Source organism: Choristoneura fumiferana, chromosome 5 (genome assembly GCF_025370935.1).
Source record: "Choristoneura fumiferana chromosome 5, NRCan_CFum_1, whole genome shotgun sequence".
In the NCBI taxonomy this organism is placed as follows: domain Eukaryota; kingdom Metazoa; phylum Arthropoda; class Insecta; order Lepidoptera; family Tortricidae; genus Choristoneura; species Choristoneura fumiferana.
Window position 1 is genome coordinate 2619249 of NC_133476.1, and position 26128 is coordinate 2645376.

The window sequence follows — 26128 nt, forward strand, 5'->3', positions numbered from 1 at the left end:
ATGACTTTATTACGCAACAAGTAGTCAACTATGTTAATTATTTTTAATCATAAATCAAGAGCTTTTTAAAAGAAATATTTCATTCCATTACCGCCAGCTAACGAGATGCGGCAAAAAGTTAAATTAAAAATCACATTAATATTACGGCACTTAAGGCGCAGTGCGGGTTCGATCCCGGCTGCCACACAAAGATTCAGCGCATAAGTATAGAAAAATAATGATTACTTTGCGAACATCTGGTAGCATGGTGAACGGTTGTGTTGCTCTGTAGATGAGCTCCGGTTGAGTTCGAAACGCAGTGCAGTCTGTTGGTGTCATAGTTGGGTCTGTGTTGATTTTTGTGTGTTTTCTTTCAGCGTGGAGAGAGGAATCGCATGAACACACATTTCTTGCAGAAACGCAAGGTAGTGCCACCAGGAGGTTAGGTCACGCACACAAGAACATGTCGTGTAATAATAACGAGATTTTGATATTCGCTCATTAATTTCATTCTTTTATGCAATCAATTCTTGTGTGGCTGTGTGTGTGATCATTCACTTCAATTCTCGTGGCACTACCTATATCGTGCGTGACTGATTCTTCGTAATTTCTAGTGAGGCCGAAAACAAGCCTGAGATTGCATCGAATACGCTGCACTGCATAAAACAGAGTGAAAAAAAGCGAATAGATGTTTGAGATGTGGTAATGCTGGTGAATACTGCTTAAAGTGTCATGGATATAATTTTTGTATTACAGTAGTAGTATTATATTTGCAGGTGGTAGGACCTTGTGCAAGGTCCGCCGGATTGCTACCACCATCTTGCTCGCTAATCCTGCCGTGAAATAGCAGTGCTTGCATTGTTGTGTTTCGGCGTGGAGAGTAAGACAGCCGGTGAAATTACTGGCACTTGAGGTATCCCATCTTAGGCCTCTAGTTGGCAACGCATCTGCAATCCCCCTGGTGTTGCAGTGTCTATGGGCGGTGTAATCTCTTTACAACAGGTGACCCACTTGCTCGTTTGCCATCCAGTCGAATAAAAAAAAAAAAAAAAAGTATTCATCAGCTCTACATCTCAAAGACTTTCTATTAGCTTCTTTTCACTTTTTGTATGGTGCAGCGGATTCGATGCAATCTCAGGCTCGTTTCGGCCCCACTAGAAATTACTAAGAATCAGTCACGCACGATCCGTTTAGTTTTTTGTGATTAAAAATCTCTTTACATCTTGGATTTCTGGGTTCTGCAGTATCTACAAAAAAACCGTATATGTGTTGTTAGCACATTTTATTTCTTAACCTAATCTGGTGGTTCATTTTTCATAGCGCATCATTTTAATGCTTGAAATTTAGTAATAACCACAGTAATTTTAAATTAAATGACTTCTTATGAAAATCCCTCCACACAAAATTTTACAAGTATGCGATTATTGTATATAACAAACAAATACAACAATAATAATGAAATAATCACAGCTACATCTTTTTTACATTATTTTAATATAACTACTATTTACATATTATAAAATGTATTTTTTTAAATCAAGAGTATTAAAGAGAGGCTTTAACATTTTCCATTAATTAAACAAATGAGGAAGAGAGAGAGCGAGAGAGAGATACATTATTATTTATTCGACATAAATACATCGAGAATTTGAAAGAACATCGAATTGGGCACCACTCAGAATAAAGTTGCGGCAATTGTCATTTGACTTACCTATAATCATCTATTCGTTCTTATTATAACGGAACCGGTTATTGAACAAGTTCACGCCTGGCCGAACTGGTCGTAGTTCATTAAAGCCTTTTCATTGTGCAACTATTATGTTGTGATGGACGCCTTTGTCTTGGTGGCATGTTTTGGAGTCAGACTATTGACGAAAAACCATTTGGGAGAGCCGGTATGCCACCTAACCTCGACTTAGATCTGTCGTCCATTAGAATAAAATGATGTGAGATATCATTCCGTCACTCTATAGAATATATTTAGTAGGTACTTCCCCATTAGTATAAAAAACTTTATTCGGAAACATTCGCATGTTGTCAATTTTAGGAAAACAAACATTACATAAATTAAGTTGTCAGAAAGGCGCCGACTTAGCATGTGCTGCAGCATTGCTGCCGCAGCGCTGATATTCTGTCGGAACCATATGTTGACGCACTCAGTCAATACAATTTTCTAATCTAATACACATTTAGCTTAAATAACAACACCAAAGAAGGCAAAATTTCGAACTTCGTATATTGCGTCCCGCCCCTTACATTGTGTTAAATAAAGAGAGTGAGGAACGGCGTACGATTTTCGAATTCTTAGTAGCGTCCCAGGTACTAACGTTAACTAGAAAATAAGAACAAACATTACTGTAGCTTGGTTGTCAAACAAAACCAACGATACCGGGTATATTACATTGAGGCTCTCGTTGACATCAGTAAAATAATTCTGTTCTCTAATATCTTTATTAACTTTCAGACATTCCTAACCTTGAGAAGTTGTTACAAGTTTTACAGCAATGAACCTGTTTATCAATGGCACCATCGTAGATGTAAACATTAATCAATTACGTGACTTCCCGTCCGCCATTTTTAATTATTCATTGATCATAATTACCATTTCATTAGCACTTGCCTAAGTTACGGCCAGTCGGTGCGTTTTCAACAAGATAAGATCAGAAGATGCGAGATTACCTTACGAATGTCAAACGTCTCTCCGACGACTCTATTCAGAGAAACAAGTTTACATCTTTATTGTTTTGTTGTAGTTTCCGTTCCCATTACAACTATGTTATATTAGTTTTTTATCGCAGCTTGGGATTAGAAGAATTTAACGGTTATGTATCAGGATTTCAGAAAGCTTCGTAATAAATTGCTCCCTTGATGGATTTTTTCTGCCGTGAATTTGTATATATAAATCGGTCGGTCGATTTCAAAAGGTGGTCGATTTCATGATTTTTCAGTGAGATTAAATTTTTATTAGACTTATGTAAAAATTGCTGAAAATTTCAAAAATAATATCTCAGAAAATTTCAAGTACGATAAATAGAGTACGTGCTGCTATGTCAATAAAGAAGTCTGCAACTTACCCCTGTTTTACCATCCATTGATTAAATTTGTCCGATGGATAATGTGACGCCCGTCTCTGTTTTTTTGTTCGATAGACAGAGCCGGCATCACATTTATCCGCAAGTAAAATTAATCATGGGCGAAAACAGCCCCTTAGTCTTCATAGAAATTGACGATCTCAGTCCGCCTTTCTGAACGCTTACGCTTAGCTTACGCCTTCACGCTTGACCGCTGAGCGATTTGGGCTTAGTTTTGTATGCAGTTAGTTTGAGTTAGGATACATTTTATCAGGAAAATTGCATAACTCTCCCGATAGTGATAAACTTGGCAGACGAAGTCACGAGCAAAAGCTTTCCTTAAAAAACACTAGAAGTCTAATAAGACATCGTGATTTCGCGTCTACCCTTCTCCTCTAAGCCCGACGACGGCAGAGCACACGAGCTCATAGGCGTGTAACCGTTGTAATTCTCGAGGACAATGGGGTATTCATTATCGGCTTCGTCGCCACATTTATTATTGCACCACATTGCCGGCAGAGGGTAGTGGTGCAAGGTATAAACTTTTAAGGTGGAACCCTCAAAAGGACATGGTGACTACAAAAGTCACCACGTCCCAATTTCAATTTAAACGTGTTATACCCAAAGGGTCGCTTTTGCATCTCTTCATGAAGGTACAATCATAATGTTCTCATTTTTGCATAATGCCTATTTTTAAGACCGCTATAATGGAAATATTACTAATTATAAAAATTAAAGGGATGGGAAAAAACGGGTATCTCTTGGCGTTTTTTGCTCGTACTTAATAATACCAAATATACGCCGGTACGAAATCTTTCGTGTGCAACTCCAACTCTCTACTCTACTCTCTATACTAGGCTGTTTTTTTTTATTGGTTGAAATTTCTGCCAAACCTCAATATTTTTAAGTCTTTCTGTTTATTGTAAACGACTAATACGACCTAATTTTAACAAATTACAGAGGCGGGGATGTAGAGAAATAGTCCTGTCTGTTTGAAAGCCGTAGCAATTGTTAGTGAACACTTTGACAATTTTACACATAATCTACACACACGTTATATTGTTACCTCACCACTAACGTTTAAATATTTTCACTGAGTTTCTGGATGCTACAGTCAGCTTTCGATTCAAGTCTACAAATGTGAAAACCTCTACGTATTTTCTCGCTTAGAGTTCCTCACTTGCACCCCACATAGAGGAAATGTGCATCTCATGCAAGTTTATTGCGTCGATTTGTCTGCACTCTGCGCACTGGCCGTCTGGCGACCGTCCGCACTCGAAGGACCATTTATACACCCCGTACACATAAGGCGGACGATAAAAAAGGCATACAAATTTTATAAAGGTAAGTATAGAAGTAGACAAGTTCCCATTTGGAATGTGTTCGGAATTCAAACTTGAGAAGAAGAAGTTGAGGGTTTGGGTTTCGTGCACAATGGCAGGTCAATTGTTGACTCTCAGAGAAGAGATCTGACAAAGCCATTTGCATTTACCATTTCTGTGATCTGTCCATTGTGTAGGGAACTGAGCGATCTACATGACACGATCACCTGGATGTTCAAAGCATCAACTCTTCCACTTCGGGCTTTTATTAGTTTTTTTGTAATTCCTTACTTATCGCCCTCAAGACACAATGTACTATATTTTCACAAAAAAATGTTATTAGGTAAAGCTTGCAGTTATATGACATTTAACTGTGTCAAGCGGCAATGGAAATAGTGTGTATAAAGTATACAAAGCACAACTTAACTAACAGTAAACCTGGGTTTGCTGTATCAAGTTATTTCGAGTCGTAAAATAGGAACACAAAGCAATCAAAAACAAATAAGACAGGAATGCCGCATTACAATTTTATTGTCATTGCACTATTAATTAGACGAAATAGCAGTGGATAGTACAGCCTATTGATTTAATAGAAAAACGCCGCTTTTCTCATAGCAAGAACTACAGAAAACACAGGTATATAGAGATTAATATGTAATATAATTTGTTATATTATTTTGAAACCATTTTATTGGTACAACTCATAGAAAGGAGTGGTACACAGAAGTACAGCACTCCTTCTATTGAGTCACTAGTCGCTCAGCACGTCTACTTTATAGAATTCTCCACCGCATTAGTATAGAAAAATCTTCTACCGGGTGTGGCCTGTAATATGAGCAAATAATTAAAACATAGATCAAACTTCTCAAACTGAACAACATTAATTCAGCGACTTTTAAAAATAATTAATTTTTTTTTATTACACTTTTAAGTTTATTCGAAGAAGCAATGTAAAGCAAAAGACTTGATGTTTGTAGCGTGACAGGCGACCTCAGTTGTGTTCTAGGATGGCGTACATTGATAGCAGTATTTAATTTGTATGAAAAAACGAAAATTTAAAGACTCCATTATTTTTAAAAGTCGCTGAAGTAATGTTGTTCAGTTTGACGAGTACGACCTATGTTTTAACTTTTTGCTCGTATTACAGGCCACACCCATTATATTGCTAGTTTAGCCATACCAAATTCTGTTTTCTACAAAAGATGTAATTCTTTACATTAAACACAAATACTTTTATCACTTCTTTTTTTTTAACTGAGCAGTTCTTTAAAAGTATCAAGGCGTCCTTAGACGCCAGTAAAACCACTGCTAAACTTTATTGAGTATTTATAGATTTCCGACTGGTTTTCATGAAATAAATGTTTAGTTAAAATTCATAAACGCAATAGTGTGTTTAATAACAGCTGACTAGGATCTAAAATAAAGCATTAAACACAGAGTAGTGGAAGAAACACTATCCCATGTGAATAAAAATGGCATAATCATGCAGCACAAAGCTACGATGATGACAGGATTGTGTGGAGTGTAGCGAGCTTACAAAATCTCCGATCACCATTGTGCGCACGCGCCGCTGCGTGACCGCTCGCTTTCAGGGTTGTGAAAAAACTCTATGCTGAATAAAATGAAATTTCTTTTGATACCATGGCAATGAGGCGCCAGCAGTCACGAACATTAGAAGTTTCTGAAAAAAGATTTCTATTTTGTTTGTTTCGTCTTTTTTACGATACGTGTTTTATTTTAGACACCTAATAAGTTATTATAAAAAAGCTAAAATGCCGGAAACTCACTTGTGGCTCTTCTGGTGTTGCAGGTGTCCATGGGCGACGGTAATCGCTTACCACCAGGCGATCCGTGTGCTCGTTTTCCCCCTATACCATAAAAAAAGCAATGGCTGAAAAATTAAAGCTTGAAAGTGAACATTTTATTTACAAAGTTGCTGTTTCATTTCCTTGCAATCGAAGTGAAAAGCAAGTGTATAACTAATTTATTATAAAACCCATTAGTGCGCAATCTACTATTAGAAATATTTAGTTGGCGAATAATGACTAAACTGACTAGAGACTTAAAAAATATCTTGCCGTTTAAAAGAAAATTCGCCCATGCCTGTTGAACCTAGAACGTTGAAATTATGCATTTAAGAGTTCCCTTTATGATTTAGCCACGGAATAATAACAATGATAGGGGGTTTCAGCAAATATTTGGGTGGTAAGTAAAAGAATAATTGTTTCTTCCATGCTAAAGAAGAGAAAGCCATTTTTTTAAGTGTTTGAACGAAACCATAAATACTATTTGGTTAAATACAATCTGAGAAGTGCCACCCCTAGTATCAATGTAAAAGAGGGATAGTGTAGTACTCGTATAGAATTTCTATAGTCATTTATTTCTATTTTAGGTTTTTGTGTAGGTATGGTAAAACAGTAAAGTTTAAGCGAAAAAAAAAAAGTTTGGAAGCATTCGAAAATGTGGTGCTGGCGAAGAATGGACAAAATTAGTAGGACAGAAAAAGTCACCACTGAAGAGGTTTTGGAAAGAGTGGAAGAGAAGAGAGCATTAATGGAAACAATAGAGAATCGGAGAGGGAAAATGATTGGTCATCTTATACGACATGATGAGTTCATAAATGTCATCTTAAAAGGAAGGGGAGCGAAAAAGAGGGACACCGAGAATTGATTATACAAAGTAAATAAAAGAGAAGGTAGCCGTCATGTCGTATAAGAAGGTTAAGGAGGCAGCTTTGAGTAGAGAGAAGTGGTGAGCCATTCATCGGCTACACCGACAACAGTGTAACTCTTAAATAAGAAAGAGAAAACAGTAAAGTAATGTAGACTGCCCAAATAATGTGTATGATGGTCACTGAAACATAAGCAGACCGAGGAGGAGATTTAACCGCATATAAAATATACTGGCACACTTTTGCCTAAAATGAGTAGAAGAATAACAGAAGGCCTTTGCCCAGCTTTAGGACATGTAATACACAATAATGAATCGGAGTATTGATCTACAAACACAACAAAGTTGTAGTTAATATTTTTTCCCATCATTGCAGCATATAGTCCCACTGGGAGGCCTCTCAGAATAGAGGGCTTGGGCAGTTCCCACGCGGGCCCAGTGCGGATTGGAACTTCACACACACCATTGAATTGCTTCGCAGGTTGGTGCAGGTTTCCTCACGATGTTTTCGTTCACCGTAAAGCTCGTAATTAATTCCGCGCATGAATTTCGAAAAACTCAGAGGTGCGAGCCGGGGTTTGAACCCACGACCCTCTGCTTGAGAGGTCATAGGTCAAACCACTAGGCCACCACAGCTTTTTCCCGGGGCCCTAGTGAAAAAGGGGTTAATTCTGCAGAAGTTGAACAACGATTTCGACTTAGCTCCCTATACACATAAAATAGAAAATAGCAGAAATTACTGCAGACTTAACCCTTTTTCACTAGGGTCCCAGTAATTATGTAGCATTCGTCGCATTCGATTTGCAACATTTGCTCCTACCTTCCAACTTGACTTAAAAAATCGCTAGTGCTTGCTAGAACTTAGGCAATTCTAGCTTAGCATCACATTAGGCCCGCCGCACGATAGCAATCGTACCGCGCTAATGCCGATGCTATCGCACTGAGTTACGATCGCAGGGTCACTGTGGACGTGCGCCTTACCATTCTACTGTATTCGGTGTTACTTGAGCTGATAGTTGCTTGAAAATAGCACTTGGGCTATTGAATTAGAGTTTGTATGAGGGGTCGAGGGAAGAGACGGTAAGTACTTAGGATTGTTTGTTTGAGATTAAGATAGTGGTTCCAGAGGCTATTTGAGGGTCTGCGAATGGTCTACATGATTGCCAGCCCTTTTAGTCCACGACAGAGCAGATAAATTATACGCGTTTCGGGTGATTGTTTGTTTGTTTGTTTATTTTTATCTCTAATATATAAAATTGTCATGACACAATGTAACCGTGGTGGCCCAGTGGTTTGACCTATCGCCTCTCAAGCAGAGGGTCGTGGGTTCAAACCCCGGCTCGCACCTCTGAGTTTTTCGAAATTCATGTGCGGAATTACATTTGAAGTTTACCACGAGCTTTGCGGTGAAGGAAAACATCGTGAGGAAACCTGCACAAACCTGCGAAGCAATTCAATGGTGCGTGTGAAGTTCCCAATCCGCACTGGGCCCGCGTGGGAACTATGGCCCAAGCCCTCTTGTTCTGAGAGGAGGCCTGTGCCCAGCAGTGGGACATATATAGGCTGAGATGATGATGATGATGATGACACAATGTTTGTGACCAAACTTCCGAAACGGCTTGACCGATTTTTATCTTTTTTTTGTGTATATTCCGTAGGTCTGAGAATAGGACGTAAACTATTTTTCATACTTCTACACGGACGTAGTCGCAGGCAACAGATAGTATAACATGTTTTTAGCCAAACTGACCACTCATAAAATCAACATTGTATCTATTGACATCTATGTACCATACGGCACTAGACTGGCTGTTGGAAAAAAACGCGCGGCGCATCAACTCAAATCAATGCGAACAACGAAGTGAGGCCGGTCAAACTACACCAATCCGTGTGCTAACGCAGTGGCACGCACACACTTGCAACCAAACTACACCAAAACCTTATTACTTAACATAAAACGTCAACACTAGTGTTGCCATTATAATATTGTAGTTACCCTATTAGGTATTGGGTAAAAGCCGCCTATTAATTCTATTCTTTATTAACACGGCTTAAAACGTGAGAAAGTGACACGCAACGTAGTTATTTGGTTCTTGTAAAAGTTTATCAACGTTTTTTATTGTAGTAACGGTATCAAAGTGTGAAAGTAATTAAAACGCTATTCAACGGTAACGATATTTTTGTAGTATCGGGGTACTAATGAATTATTATTGGCAACTGTCACGGCCGTCAAAACTATAGTGAAAGGTTCACAAATCCGCGCTGTGAACAAATTTTGAGCGCCGTTTTGATTTAAGAAACATGCAATCTGTACATATATGTCGATGATTGTATCTTAGCCTCGCAATGCTTTCGTTTTTACTGTTAAGCTATAAAATGTATTAAAATACCTGAGTTGTTCTACGACGATCGTTTCAAATAAATATCACAGGACATCTGACACCAATTGACCTAGTCCCAAACTAAGCAAAGCTTGTACTATGGATACTGTAGGCAACGGATAAACATACTTATATAGATAAATACATACTTAAATACATATTCAACATCCAAGACCCGAGAAGAAGCATTCGTATTATTCATACAAATATCTGTCACGGCCGGGAATCGAACCCGGGTACTATAGCTTCGTAGTCAGGTGGTTGGAAACACTATGCCATCCGGTCGTCGTTATACTGAAGAAATGAGTCAGGACTTGATAAAACGATGTGGTGTGCATGCGGTACACTTAATTAAAATTCATAAACATTTCTTGCTGACGTTCTCTCATTTAGAAAGAAAGAAAGAAAGAAAAGGTTTATTCGGCAAACTTGTAGGTAGCATACATCAGGTACATAACTTAATGTTTAATTAAAGTCAACTTATAGCTAGCCGAAAGGGCTGGCAGATCAGCAATGCTGAGGTACGGAACCACAGCGCTAATTTTCAGCTGCAGCCAAATAAAGAGAAAAAAAAGGTGCATGCCTATTTGACACCTTGAAAATATGTTATACATATATGTTATACATTATGGCCGTCTGACGGAGATTCTGCAAAGGGATAAGTTAGCCTTTGTACATGATATGTACCTCATTATTTGACAATTTCTTTAATATATGCGACGAGAAGCCGTGGTGGCCGAGTGGTTTGACATATGGCCTCTCAAGCAGAGGGTCGTGGGTTCAAACCCCGGCTCGCACCTCTGAGTTTTTCGAATTCATGTGCGGAATTACATTTGAAATTTACCACGAGCTTTACGGTGAAGGAAAACATCGTGAGGAAACCTGCACAAACCTGCGAAGCAATTCAATGGTATGTGTGAAGTTCCCAATCCGCACTGGGCCCGCGTGGGAACTACTGCCCAAGCCCTCTCATTCTGAGGGGAGGCCTGTGCCCTGCAGTGGGACGTATATAGGCTGGGATGATGATGATGATGATGCGACGAGAAACTGATAGCGGTTGAAACGATCGTAGACTGCCACCTATGTCTACTGTCTCTGAACAGCCGGCATGGCGCTCCTGTTCTTATTTTTGTATACTAACATTGTAGTAAAACCGTTGCACTGGTAAAACAGGTCACTGGTTCCCGATACGCAACGATTGATACTCAATCAAGGTCCTTTCGAACCGGATCGGAGCTGATAAACAGCCACTAACGGCAACTCCTAACTTAGTTCTACAGTTACACGCCAAAAACGCGCCTTTTTACAGCCTTTCCTGGAGGAGTAACGGACGCGCAATTAGAGTAACGTAAGAGACGCGCAATTAGAGGCGCGTAAGAGATTATACGTTTTAAGCGGGTTGACGGGAGTATGGCGAGTTCGAAATGTAGTGACCAGCAGGGTTACTACGAATTCTAAAATCGAAGTTCGTGTCGTCCCGTTCCTCTGACGCTTATAATAATACTAACTTTTGCCCGCGACTTCGTCCGACTTCGTGTGGATAGTAACTTTGGAAAGTATTTAATTTATTTAGGGTACCTATTCTGCAATAATAGCACATAGAAACTTCGACGGTTTACTGAAAATAACCTATTTTAATTCATTGCTTTATATCTAAACTAATTTTTTTTGTTCTTCCATTCTTTGGTAAAACATAAGTATTCTACCCTGCCAACACAAAAGGACTAATTCTTCATAGTGAGCTCTTGACATCTTACGTCCTGTATTGTAAGTTAGGAGGGTAGGATTATAATTAAGACGGCATTCTTACTAAGCATTGCTAACATATTTCTATACTTATAGTAATTTGTTTGGAATTCCTTACGGACTTTCATCCCATATTTTCAAGTAGGCATGAAAAATGTCGAAATTTGAAAGAGCCGGAACAAATGTTTTTTAGGGTTCCGTACCTGAAAAGGAAAAAAATGGACTCTTATAGGATGACTTTGCTGTCCGTCCGTCCGTCTGTCTGTCAAGACCCTTTATCCGTAAACGTGCGGAGTATTTATCGAGTTGTTGAAATTAAACCCTAAACTCAAAAAAGTTATAGGGTACTTCGGCTGTCCTAGAAACTTGAAATTTTGTATAAGGAAGCTCTTATAGCAAATTTTATTCCCTTTATAGCAAAATAAGTAAGAAAAATCTGAAAATCACAATTTTCATGTCTGACTGTCTATGTTAATAAGCCATGTAAAATGACCCTACATTGCGTACATTTTGCTTATGAGCTTGGCTCTGCTAACACTTGATATTCATAAATACTATGCACGGAACCCTTGACGCGCGAGTTCGAGTCGATTTTAACCGGTTTTAAGAAGAAGAAGAATTTAAAAAAACGCTCGAACATTATATATCTCTTATCACGTGCCCAAATACCAAGTTTCATAAAGAAACATCAATTTATCTTCGATAATGACGACCTTCCATATGAGCTTTCATCCCTCACAGGTCGAATTTTCAAAAAAGCTAAAACACATACGATTTATTTCTTATTAAGTGCCTAAATGCCAAGTTTTATGGTTTTATTTCCAACAGCGACGAACTTCCACCATATAAACTTTCACCCCTATTTCACCCCTTAAAGCCTTTTTTCGCATAAAAGATAGCCTACGTTCTTTCCCATGGTCTATTTCTATCTCTGTACCAAATTTCATCCAATCGGTTCAGCGGTTTTTGCGTGAAAGCGTAACAGACAGACAGACAGACAGACAGACAGACAGACAGACAGAGTTACTTTCGCATTTATAATATTAGTATGGAAGTATGGATAGTATGGATTATTTAATACGACAGTGTCAGGGACGGTACGAACTTCGATTTTCTAGTTTTGGAGTAGTCCCTGTCAGCAGCTCATCATCATCCCAGCCTATATAAGTCCCACTGCTGGGCACAGGCCTCCTCTCAGAACAAGAGGGCTTGGGCCATAGTTCCCACGCGAGCCCAGTGCGGATTGGGAACTTCACAAACACCATTGAATTGCTTCGCAGGTTTGTGCAGGTTTCCTCACGATGTTTTCCTTCACCGCAAAGCTCGTGTAAATTTCAAATGTAATTCCGCACATGAATTTCGAAAAACTCAGAGGTGCGAGCCGGGGTTTGAACCCACGACCCTCTGCTTGAGAGGCAATAGGTCAAACCACTAGGCCACCACGGTTTTTTTTTATCAGCAGTTCAAGTTACAATATTTGTGGTCGCAATTGTACCTAACATTCCTCCTCGCTTCGCTCGTTGTCGTTCCTAATTCTCATGACCACAAAGGAAAGTCATGACACCGCCTCCCCCGGCCCTGGGCTGGATCTAGGACAACAGTAGATATTTTTCTAAACTCATTGATTTAAATAAAATTAATGTCTTTCTCGACAAAAGAGGAGAATTGTTCTTGCGATTTGATTAATGTTATTTTACAAGAAATAAATTTCAATATCTAGAATTTGACCATGTGACCCCCTTGTATGGGGGAGGCCTATGTTCAATAGTGACCATGGTGATACGATTTTGATGTAGTTTTCTATCGGCCGTATTGATTGATGCCTTTTTATCCCGCGCTAGATCCACTCCGGCACTAACGGTGCGCAGGCGCTGGCTTTTTGTCGCACTCCCTAAACAGGAGAGCGGGATTCTTGAAAATTAACTGCATTCAGAACGGTACGGTTTACCGGCACGAGAGTTGTCCCTATGGAGGCATACTCGTAGCTGTCTTCCCTACTTTTAAAAGCTAGAAGAGTACAGTCAGCAGAAAATTGAACTCTACACAGGAAACGCTCAAACTCAAAAATTTATTTGCCATTGCCACAAAATATTGCAATAAGTACTCGTATAGATGTAGTGCAAAATGACTTTCCATCGGGAAAACTCGGAATACGACGGCAGCCGAAGTGTCAGTCAATTATTGTATTAAATGAGTGACATCTGCGTATTCATTAGTATGGAACTTTATTATTCAGTGTCAAATGTTAAGTGACAAAAACGATTAGTACTGAGGCTGATTGAGAGAGCACGATACATACAATTTTTTCCGATAAAGTACGAAGGAAAATGATTTGGACTACATCTATAGTTAATTTAAACTTAACCTCAGCTAATGCAAAGTCAACGTAATAATAAATGTTGGTATAAATAGTAGATACGTATGTATTAAAGTAATTGCCTATTCACTTTCTAAGACGAATACATATAGGCTGGGATGATGATAATGATGAATTCTACTTACTTTATTGATGTCTAAGACGGTTCGCTAATGTTTCGCAACTAACGTTTGACAACCCGATTCATTTCGCAACTGCTTAATATTTCTGAAACTGTAAATAATTCAGGATTTTTTTTAAACTAACCTAACCTAAAGGATTCTACACGATGGCCCTAATATAAATCCTGAAATATTTACAGTTTTAGAGTTTGCGTAATGAAAAGTTGCGAAATGAACGGATACCATCCAAGACGCTACATATGGGCGGGCGGTGATTGCTTCCCATCGGTTGACACATCTACTCTTTTTCGTCCATAGGCACTATCAATAGTTCCCTTCTCTTATCCGCTTCATGGAAGCGAAGTTCAGAAACATCCTGTCTGTCTTCATCTTACAACAGCTCTATCCCTCCGGCTGCAACCTAATTTATTGTTATCAGTGATTCCTCTACACGCCTTATCTCCTCGTATCGCGTAAATCCCAGGTGGAAAGCATGTTTCAATTGTTTCTCGCGGGACTATAAATCGGCATGTATCTGGCGCGAACATTGCATTCCACTTAAAATATCTTGTAGCATGATCAATGAGCACGTGTGCGCGGGCGCGGTTTTATCAGGTAATTCGCTTAGCGTGGGTATCAATGGAAGTGGGTATAAGCATGGCGGCTGAGGCCTTGGTCTGCGGTCTGTGGGTGTCATGTCTCGCGGCTTCAGTAGGTTAAAGTTTCGTTTAAACCAGCATTGTTCAAGATTCTATGAGTAGCATTTTTGATGCTATTGACAATCCATGCGGCATGCAACACCATTGCTGCCAGGCATCTGTGGCACATACAAAAAAAGGTTGAATGTGGTTTAGACGGTATGAGAAATTAATATTGTCCGAATTTCATTACATTGCTGTTGATGACTGCAATACGTACGATATCCGTATCCAATATTAAATCAATCCGATTACCAAAGATATACGACTTGAGGAACTTTAAGACAATGCCTAAATTGAATAAACAACAATCCGGTTCGACATTACTGGTCGTACATTAACCGCGATCCCAAGTTTCAAGTTGATGCCATTAACCGTTGAAGACTTCTGTCCTGCGGAGACTATCATGGCCTGACTAACAGAATTTTACTACCGAATTGTATTTTGACCCAAATTATACAAGTACCGGTCGAGAAATAATTTGTAAGTTTTGAAGTTACATCACACAAACTTACAAACCTACGACCATTGCAAGTTAAATACAGTACCCTGCGATAAGCATTGCACATCGGTCTTTGGAAAAAGGCTGTTCACGACGATTTCCGAACACTGGCCATAAAAATGAATAAACCCGACTGTCCCATAATGCCACACTGTGTACATTCCCCTGCCAGCTCAATAAAGTGGTAGCTAAAATTGACATTTCTTTAGTTATAAGTATGTATGTATGTGTATAAGTTACTAACTCCTTCGTAACTGTATTTACTAATATATTATATGTTTTTGTTACATGAAATAAATGATTTGAATGAATTAAGTGACGTTTTATATCAAATAAATATGCAGCAGCTTTATGGACTTACTTAGTTTACGTCAAATTAATGACATGTCGTGTAAACTTCGGATATCTATAGAGAGCTGTTGCAACTACTCGAAAAAGGATAGTTTCCTCTTTTTCCTAAAGATGCCATCGTACGATTGAAAGTTATGGGGGGTTTCAACAACTCTTTGTTATATATTGTCATAAACGTCACATAAGTAGTGTGTGACAACGCTCTACAAAGCCGAAACTAGCCGAGTCTCTATCCAAAGACCGATGTGCAATCTTTATGGCCGGGTACTGTAAAGCTTGTAAAAAGCATTACGGTAGATGAAGATACAGACAAGAACGATAAACAAAGTGTGCAATCCCATTGGGTACTGACCCACTTCCGACTTTTAGGTACCGCATGGGAAAACCATTTCGGTGCTGCATTTAGGGCACACTGTCAATCGCCCGTCATTGCGCAAGAGTCGATTCTGTACGATTACGACTCGGCAGTTTACGTTGTGAAATGAGTTTATGGGTTGAGTAGGAAGAAGAGTTCGGTTTTATATAGCAAAGCTATTTTAATGCTCGGTGGGAACTCGGAAAATTGATTTGTATTTTTTGTACTATCATAAATGTCATAATAATGGGTCATGTTTATTGATCATTGTCAAGCGACACATTGTTTTAAGTACAGCCAAGGACATTTATTCATAAGCCACGATGGAATCTTTTTAAAGGAAAACTCATTACGATTTTCCGTGTTAATTAATGGGACGTCACTATAACGTTTACTGTGAAATGGATCCATGGTGGCTCATCAAATGAATTATAGTCTTTTACCGGACATATTAAAAGGACTGTCAAAAATTTCAAATTTAGTTTCTGTATCTTAGTTTTGTTGACGTTCCAACTTTCCTGTTTTTTACCTGCAAAAATACGAGAAAGAGCAGCAGCGCTTTCAATTGCCAACTAAGAACTGAACTCCAGCTATGCGGTGTGGAAGGCAAGGGGACACCACCACCACAACGATCACTGTCAAGACTGTAACAAATTAAATTGAAAATACAAACTGAAATATAGATGCACAGAAAAACCAGAAAAATAAGACCATCACTGGGAATCGAACCCAGGTCCTCGGTAATCCGTACCGCGTGCTATACCGCTACACCACTGATGGTCAACGGTACCGACACGAATTTCCCCTATGCACCTCATATCTCAGCTTGTTTGTTTCTTATTTAGCCACTTAAGCAGTGACGCTAGCGACATCTATGCCGTAGCCCTCATCGAGAAACTTTTTTTTTCGGCACTCCATTAGAACTAACCGCTCACCCGGACAAGAGATATCGTTACTAAGACTCGTTGTAACAACTTAACAACTCTAAGAAAGGAGTGACCTCTCGAAAGAGCGAATCCTCTTTATAAATCGTTTGTATTTACGAGGGTCTTCCTTCACGTATCTCTAAAAATACATATGGAAACATCGTTCAGGTAGCGTTACCTGTAAAAAAAATGCACATCAATTGAGTAAACAGCGGCATCTCTGACTCAGAAATATGACGAACACCTATATGATTCACCTGAATGCAACACTCTCGATTTCAAAATTCTCGGAAAAGAATGACATGCCTCAACCGCCGTGACCTTCTTAAATCAGCCGGCTGCTCACCTAATGCGATGGTAGGTATTTTTCATTGGTCACAGATAGTGAGTCACAAATACTTCTTTATTGTTGGTCGTTGAACTTCTTACGTTTTGTGTTCTGGCAGCATAATCTATCATCATCCTGCTATGTTCACCGCTGGGCACAAGGCCTCCACTCAGAACAAGAGGGCTTGGGCCATAGTTCCCACGCAGGGCCCAGTGCGGGTTGGGAACTTCACACGCACCATTGAATTGCTTCGAGGTTTGTGCAGGTTCCTCACTCATGTTTTCCTTCACCGCAAAAGCTCGTTGTTAATAAGGGCAATTAAGATTGAATTTTATCTCTTTATGCATAAAAATATAATATCTCGCCTTTATGTTTCAAAGTATTTTTAAATAATAACATCGCAAAAAGTAACGCAAGTTATATCGCAATATGCTGGTTGATTATGCAATTTATTTTCTAGTAATCCATAAGATATGCGGAAACGGCTTAATTACATTCATTTTATTACTGATGCGAACTATTCCAAGCATTTCAGCGATAAGGAAGGGAATTCTGATCCCGGGAATTATAATGCAGCTACAAATAAAGCTGCTTTGTTCCAAAGTTCTTAATATAAAAATTCTTATACCTACTTACAGCTTGACCGATTGAAATGGCGTGAGTTTGCAACCTCCCTTGTAAGCTAGATAATGAAAAACGTACTTGAAAACCTGGCAACATAGGTATCAGAGTAGGTGGACTGACGACATCGCGAGAGTTGCGTGCAACCGGTGAATGCATTGGCAAGTTGTTGGTCAGAGGCGTTTGCTCAACAGTGGACGTCTTCCGGCTGATGATGATGGTGATAATGAGGTAGCGGAAAGTAGGTAATTTATTGCAATAAACCTAATTATTTCAATTAAATATTACTGTCTAGAGCGTGGTATCGGATCATTGTTAATTTACGTAATCATAATAGGTATGACTTTTTTGGGACATCAACATCATGCTGGTTATAAAAATCCAAGGTAAACGGATCTTGGATCGTACAAGAATGAGTCATAAATGACATCGCTTTTACTTGCATAAGACGTAATGTATGCGCTTCTTAATCATACAAAGGTTGCACAACCTGAGATAAAAAAAAAACCATTAGCATATTTATCCCGGTTAGCTTCGTCATAAACTCCGAACGAATTTAACTTATTAATTTAGTAGCCACAGGCTAAAACTATTCCGCTATTCATGCGTTAAGAATGCTGATTTTATGATCCTTGAATTTCAGGCACAAGAGTGACTACATTCCGTCCATCATCATGACATGTAATTAAGATTATTTCCGTAAAATTTATTTATTGTAATTATACGAAACTGAAATTAGAAAAATAAATGTTACAATCCGTAGCAAAAGGGTCCTTTAGGCAGGCTCCCATAAGGATCCTTATACTGCAGAGCAGAAGCCTTCTCTCAGAACGAGAGGGTTTATTTAGGTAATCAGTAGAATCAGCAAATTAAATCAAACCAATATAATTCATTGCAAAGCTCTTTATTACTCCTATCATGGTTTTATTGCTCTTAAAATCAAAGCGGTACTTAAAATACCCGCAGCTGTTATGTTATTGTAAATTCAGTGTATTATTTATGTAATATGTTCGCTTGATCAGAAATTCATTAATATTATTTACTGTAGCTAGCAATTAAATGAACATTGGTTTAAAGTTGGCCTCAGGCAACACTTGTCTGGCATGGAACAGTCAACTGCATTTTGAGCTCTAAATTCATTTTTAATAACATCATTCACAATCGAATCAGTTTAAAAAATTGAAAAAATATTTTATGTTGAAACTACATAAAATGAAGGTACATTTGAAATAAAAGTAACTTAAAAATAATCCCTGTAAAGTAAGTCCCTGTAAGTAAAATTCCCGCGAAAAAGTGTCCATTGAGCCCTACATTTCCGCACTGGACTGCAATGCATTTAGTTATGAGTGGGAATCGGTAAAGTTTAAAATATTATACGATAAAAATGTGAGATAATAACTGAAGTAGGACTGGGCAAGACAATCATGTCTGCCGAATGCATCCGGATCACCACGGATTGGGTTACATGTGACGGGCCTAAAAGATGGTGGCGGGAGGATTTGGAGCGATTCCAGCCGAACTGGCGACATTTTGCCGAAGATAGAGACGAGTGGTAGGAGGAAGGGGAGGCCTTTGCTCAGCTGTGAGATACCGTATAGGGCCTATACTATAGGCTATTAAAAAAAAATAACAATTAAATAATAGTTAGCAAAAAAGTTTGTATTGTTTTTGTCAACAAAAGTTACGAAACATCATAGTAAGAATTACGAGTAAGTATATCAACTAAAATTGTCTTCACTTGTTAACGCTTCCGTACCTGGCGAGCTATTGTGGCTCCAAACACGCGGTTTCCGCCAGATGCGTGTTTGTTTTCCATAACACTCATTAGCCAGCGCTTTATTAGCTGCGCACGCGCATCTGCGACTGTTTTCGTTTGATTTGCTAGGGGATGGCAGGGTTGTCGGCCGTAATTTGTTGTGTCAAATTTCACTTATAGAGTTCCGGTTACACAAACTGTCGCTCAAAAATGCCCTGCTAATGTTTAAGTTGCCCGGTCTGAAAAATACACAAGTTTCAGTGATGTCCAACAGCGGAAGATCGTCTTAAATTTTCATTTAAACATATGTTAGCAAACATATCTCTTAACAATTTTCGAATATGTATATCATGTTAAAGTTCACAGACCAATATCGGGATATTTTTTTCGTACTTGGTTATTTAACTACCCATTGTGAAGATTTTTTTGATCAATATTAAATTATCTCTTCCATAGACCTCACAAAAGCCACCCAGATCAAAATCGGAATATTACGAAAGCCACTACAGTTCACCAATTCAAAGAGGAAAAGCACTACAGAGGAGCTACTCTGAAAGAATAAGTTCTTAACATACCGTCTCATTCACTCTCATATGAAAGACGATTAAGAACTACGATTTGAGGTTCGAATTTTGAACTTCACAGAACAAAATCTTCGCCACAGAACGCCACAACAATACATACAGCTTGTACAATATACCGCCTGTAGCCAAATTAATTTACAACGCCGTGGACAAAAAAAACCCTGTATCTATATGTCTGTAGCAACCCTAGTAAAAGGATTACAGAGTTCTGACGTTTGTTATTCCAGGATTAGGGCGGGATCCGCTTCAAGTTCATAAACGTACGGACGTTTCCAGAACGCTATATCCGGAGATAACTATAACTTCACACTATTAAAAACATAACAATTTTAACCGAAGGTCAATAATACCTGGGTTATGGTTTCTTTGTATGAGCTGGTTATAAATAAGTTTGTGTTATGTTATAGTTTTAGATAAGCCCCTTGTGTTTTCTTTCAAGTTAACGAAAATTGCAAAGATTTCTATGGCCATGAAGACTGATGAAAAACTTTTATATTCATTTAAAATGTGTTGGACAAATAATACTGTAAACAGGTTATTGAACCTGCCTCAAACTAGATCCGGTAGCAATATTACAGCAATTTGATTTTGATTATGTTGATGACATCAAAATGTGCTTGAAATTTTTCATTACTCGAAACTATAAATAAATGAAATTGGAATGAATTCGTGTGTAAAAGCATACTGATCGTGATCTCCATCTCTTTCTCTCCAGGCGTGCGCCCCTCGCTACGTCTCGTTCGTGAACGCGAAGCTGCAGCATCGGGACCCGGTCGGCTCCTGCTTCGTGGCATCTTCCTCCGATGCCCATGACGTCAAGGAGTACTCCCCGTGTAGGACTCGTAAGTAGCCATGATAATATTAGCTTCTGGTTTCTGCCGAAATTAGGACCGAATCCAAAACCGGATTCACGAGTTTTTGTTCAGCGTTTGGAACCAACTGGCGTCCTGGAGTATTTAGCTTTGCCACTCACGCATCAGCTGATATTTCGTTACTACATCGTTGTTTCACCTTGTACAGCTACCAAACTCTCAATCGATCTATTAATTACTTCTACTGACTATGATTATAATGTAATCACTGCTAAAATGATCATAAATAAATAAATCATAAACTAGAATAGCCATCGAATAAAGTTTCGGTTTTTGCTGGATTCAAAGACTGTAAAAATGTTTCTTCATAACATATTGTTTCGTATTAGTAAAAGTGGCGCCCAATATGGGGCTCTCTGAAGCTTGCTTAAAATCTTTATGCTGCATGATATTATCAAATATGTATGTATGAGAACTATTAAATTCTTAGAAAGAGCTACGACACTTTGTGTTATGTAATACACTTGTTATATCAGTATCTATGCTTGTGACCGCGAATATATAGTAGGTATATAGGTACAACTGTAAGTATGTACATCGAGTGGACGTAGGTGATACTCTATTTGACCCTTTAGATTATTGAAGAAACTTAAAGTTAGTATATAAAATGTCAGCTCATAATAATATTTGTGTTAAGTCATGATTGCGTGCAAAATTGGGGCCAAAAGCGCGCGAAAAGCGCGTCACTTCCGCCGGTAATGGCAGACGGTACCACGTGAAACTTTACATATAAGAAATATCGTTTGATTTGCGTTACATTGCTGTGATTGATCTATCCCTTAAAAAGTCATACCCAGTGACTCCGCAATGTAATATAACTCACACGATATAGACGCCGTTTAAATAACAGCTGAGACGTGCGCCGGCGGTGCGGCGATCGATGATTTATGGATCCATGACATTGTAATTTCATCATTAAAAATATCTGATTGATTTATTAAGCGGGCTTTAAAAAAGATCTGCTATCGGTGTATTTTTGTCTCAGCACTGGATGTTTTTCATTATAAATTTTCTATGTGCTTACAAAACGTGTCACTTTAATAATTTTATTAAATCTTTTCTTCACAATATAACATGAGAAGTTATCCACGATATAATCGTCTACAGAGCGACTAAATGTCAAAATAGTCATTCAATCACAGAAAAAATCCTGGTAATCGTATTAAGATGAGCATAATGCTTGTTCATCTTATTTAGCAGAATTAGGCATTGATTTTGTTATTTACATCAAAATATTTTTTAAAATTATTCTGATACTAGAACACATAGAAAAATCGAAAAGGAGCTGGGGCCGGGAATTAAATTAAAAATGGTATGGCATCATGGAATGCGCACACGATATATAATAATCCGACCAGTTAGTACATTTTTTCAATGTGTTCTCCAAGCAGGTTATTTTCAAATTAATTTAACAAATCACATTATTCTCAGTGTTCTTTTCCCACCATACGTGTGTGCTTAAAGTACTATATGTATGATTATATGACTTATATATGTATGCGCCTTTTCAACATATACGTGCTTTGTTTAGGGTTCGCCTCGGTGGATGAGGGTGAGTACGCTGGAAGGTACAGTTCGATGTAATAACGCACTGTATGGATGTAGCTCACACGTCATTTTAATGTTACATCGTCATGCTCGGATAATTATAATTTTCCATTAAATTTTCATGAACTGTCATTAAGCTCTACACGATTTTTAATCAGCAGCTTAAACAGCCAACCCCTTTTGCTATTTGTAGAATCAGACATTCTGTGCTGATTGTAAAATCGATTTTAGTCATTAAGTTTATTAGTCGTATTCGCAAAAAAACGAGCCAAGTTTTCGATGTCTCTGGTTTAATAAAAAGGCATGGAATTAAAAAAAAAAATGTTTTCTTCGCGTAGGTAAAAATATAGCTATTCCTTTCTTTTTTCTATTGTAAAGGTTGCCTGGAAGAGATCGGGCTGAAGCGATAAGGCCGCCTATTGCTTACCTTGGGATAATTCTATGTACCGTGTGTTCTGTACAGTCAAGGGCAAAGATATCGACACGGCCAAAGTTGCAAAAATATGTATACACGGCCTTAATGCTAAGTGCATAAAGTCGTGTATACATATTTTTGTAACTTTGGCCGTGTCGATATCTTTGCCCTTGACTGCACTGCTTACAATGTTAAGGTGTTCGATAAAGAGTTAATGTACCTACTTATTACATTGTAAAACTTGGCTCGATTTTTTTACCGTCAAGTAGCTATTTCATGTTCATAAAAAATTATAGTAAAAGAATGTGTGTTGTTCACCCGTCAGTGCAATGTGAGGTGTCAGTGTTGTGAACAGCCATCGATCAAATCTTCATTGCGCAAGCGCACGTGCCCTTCCGTGACCTTTTAATGCTGTATAACCTTTCCTTTTGCGATTTAAGACATACATATTAATATTGTTTTTAAATTTTCAGCGAGTCACGGGCAGAGGAAGACCGGTGTGTGCCAGGCTGGATTTTCTGCGGCAATTTCCAGGGTAAGACGCATTTTTTTTATAAATAAATGCCATGGGGCAATTATATTTGCTGTTTGTTTCCCAAATAAATAAATAAATAGATACCAATTGAGCTAATTTCAAACCAAACTTGCACGTAGCTAGGTACTAAAGTTACTAGGCAACGTATAAACATACATTTATACAAAGAAATATTAATTTTTACTACCATTATAACAATATACACACGTGAACACATTTTTTATCGCTATAAAACTACCCCAAAACTCATTAATTAAATTTTAATACTCGCACCAAAGAAATTGTTAGGTTAAAATCATGGCGAAAAATAAAGTAACACACAAAATACTCAATCTTCTCGTGGTTTTAAATTTTTTCCTCTTTTATATAATAATAAATAAAACTATTAATAAGTTTTCCCCACCACATAAAATATAGATATTTAAAACAGCTCGTGTCTCAGAAATAAATATTTTTTATATTTCCTCATCTACCTTCTAACTTCATTCCGCGAACATTATACAGCCAATAAAAAAGGCGGTTCCTGACTCGGAAACTCTACCTTTAAAAACCAATTGTCCCAAATATAGTCGCGTATAAACCAATAAAACAATTCGCTATATTGACTACTATTTCGAAATAGGAGCCGGCATGTTTTTTGCAGACAATAAAAGTTTTTAATAATTCATAAGCTGCTCGAGCGCACTCACGTGCGATTAGGGTTGCCATATGGAAAAATGAAAAGTCCTGATAAAAATCCCGACATCACCCTAAAAGTCCTAACATTTCTTATATCAGCGATTTGGCGTAGCTTGAACGACGCACTTGAGTTTTACCAAAAAAATAATCGTTAGCTGTACTGTATGCTATTTTGATTTCATTTTACGAGAAGAAAAAAAAAACATTTATTATTTCATGAACTTGTGATTTTATTTTGCTAAATATACAAAAACTATTAAAAAACTACCTAATTAAAATATAAATACTATCTAACATCCAAGACTAAAACTATGTTATTTCATTAAAAGTGTTAACTTTGTAATTTACCATAGTATCATGAAAACATTTATATGTTTATTTATTTATTTAGTGAGGCTAAAAACTCTGACACTGCTTGAAAAATCTATATACCTGTCACTTTCTCAAACGCAGCAAGTATGGCGGTACTGGCGTGTGACGTCACATGCCAGTATGTCTTTCTTTGTCTAATCTTGAATTTCAAACCTTTCTAACTTTGTTATTTGTAAAGGTAGCTTAAAAATTGTTTTTCTATTCGATAACAGGCATTGTGTATTTTTAATTTATAAAACATATACAAAATAGTCAAATACCGTATTCTGGCAAAGAATAAAAAATCCTGATATGTCAGGAGAAATAGTGACGTATGGCAACCCTACATGCGATGCGATCTTGGTACGAGTGGGACTTGAAAGGAGGGTATTCCCACGGCCAGCTATCACGTTTTACATGGGTTTCTTGTGCTATTCTGAAATAAATTTAGTCGCGTGTCCCTTGCTGTATGCTAAACAGGTACTGACTTGAGGCCGTATGCTTAGAAGTAGGTATAGTTGGTGTCAGAAATCAGAAATCAGAAATGTTTATTTGCTAGAACACAGTTACAAAGATGTTATGTTATAGTTTCATATCCAATGTATTCAGCCTGCATGCAGGCGTGAAAATTATTGAGAGTAGTTACAGTTACAATTTTATATATTTTTTATTTTTTTATTTTATATTATTAACAATGCCATATAATCAAAGCAATGTCAAAGAAAAATGACAATGGAAATATTCCTGATTTTCAATAATAATAATAATAATAATATAATGACAATAGAGTAATAAAAATGGAGGGGGTCCTTAGAATAAACAACAAAAATTATACAAATTATGTCAATTGTCTAGATACATTTTAACGCTATAAAAACACTTATCTAAGAGCCAGGTTGTGAGGCATCGTCTAAAAGCATTACCATTAAGCATCCTGAAACTATCTGGAAGACGATTGTAAATAACAATGCACATATTATAAACATTTGTTTTGTACATAATCTTCCGGCATCGAGGTTTGAACAAGAAGTTCACAATTTTTGCTTTTCTTTCTCTATTATACACTTCAAAAGCTTTCCGGCGGCGAATGCACTAGTCCCAAAACGCACTATTAGTCAATACACTCTAATTTCGAAAGCCCCTCTTCTCATAAGAAACTAGGCCCAAAACACCATATTTCCAAAAAGGCTCATTCTCGATTTACACGAGAACCATTGAGAACTAGTCCCAAAATACACCTTTCCCAAAATACCCCAAATTGTGTTCACCTGTAGGTGGCGTAATACTTCATTCTCATAATGCATAGTTCTCAAAACACTCTAGTTCCAAAATACCCTAATTTTTTTTCTTTTATTTTCGAATGACTTTGAAATTGCTTTCAGCCGTAACCGTTACCCGTTTGACGCCAAGAGTATTTTTGAAAAAACAGTTTTTTTGAAATATTATTTTGAGCTATATACAGCATGTAATCGTTAAGTGTAGCCAGGCGATAGTTCCGTAAATATATCTGATATCAGAAAATTTCAATAATAACTTTCTTTTAAATAAAACTAGAAATATTAAAAGTATTAAGTTTAAACGCTTCCATACTTAAGTAAGACGACGACTTCACTCCTTGTGTGTAAATAAATAAGTAATTCATTATCTTTTGATTTTATTATTTACATACCTATGTGAGTTTTATCGTTTACAACTAGTGATAAACGAACTAGGATAGGTATTTCATTTAAGTCAGTCGTTATTTCGTTCGATTAAGGTCTCAACTATCTTAGTATCATGCCTTACGAATACCGTTTTCTACGGTGTTGTTATAAATATATTTTAAGTACATATAAAATTGGCCAAGAGAATGTCGAGCCATGCTCAGTTTAGGATTTCGTAATAATGTTATAATAGAAAAATGCCCTTTGTCATTGATTAACTTAAATAACACTAAATCTTGACGGCACTGACGTCCTTTT

At 37.7% G+C, this 26128-nt stretch overlaps 1 protein-coding gene across 4 annotated transcripts in view; it reads left to right on the forward strand.

The window, feature by feature from the left end:
• Positions 1–26128, forward strand: part of if (integrin subunit alpha inflated) — a 186413-nt gene that overhangs the window by 133082 nt on the left and 27203 nt on the right. For 2 of the 4 annotated variants that reach the window (XM_074087518.1, XM_074087520.1), the window contains exons 4-6: positions 20484–20610; positions 22172–22192; positions 23077–23138. In XM_074087518.1, coding sequence (XP_073943619.1) covers positions 20484–20610; positions 22172–22192; positions 23077–23138 — 210 coding nt within the window. The remainder of the gene's footprint in view (positions 1–20483; positions 20611–22171; positions 22193–23076; positions 23139–26128) is intronic. The other 2 variants (XM_074087519.1, XM_074087521.1) reach the window with 1 other exon arrangement.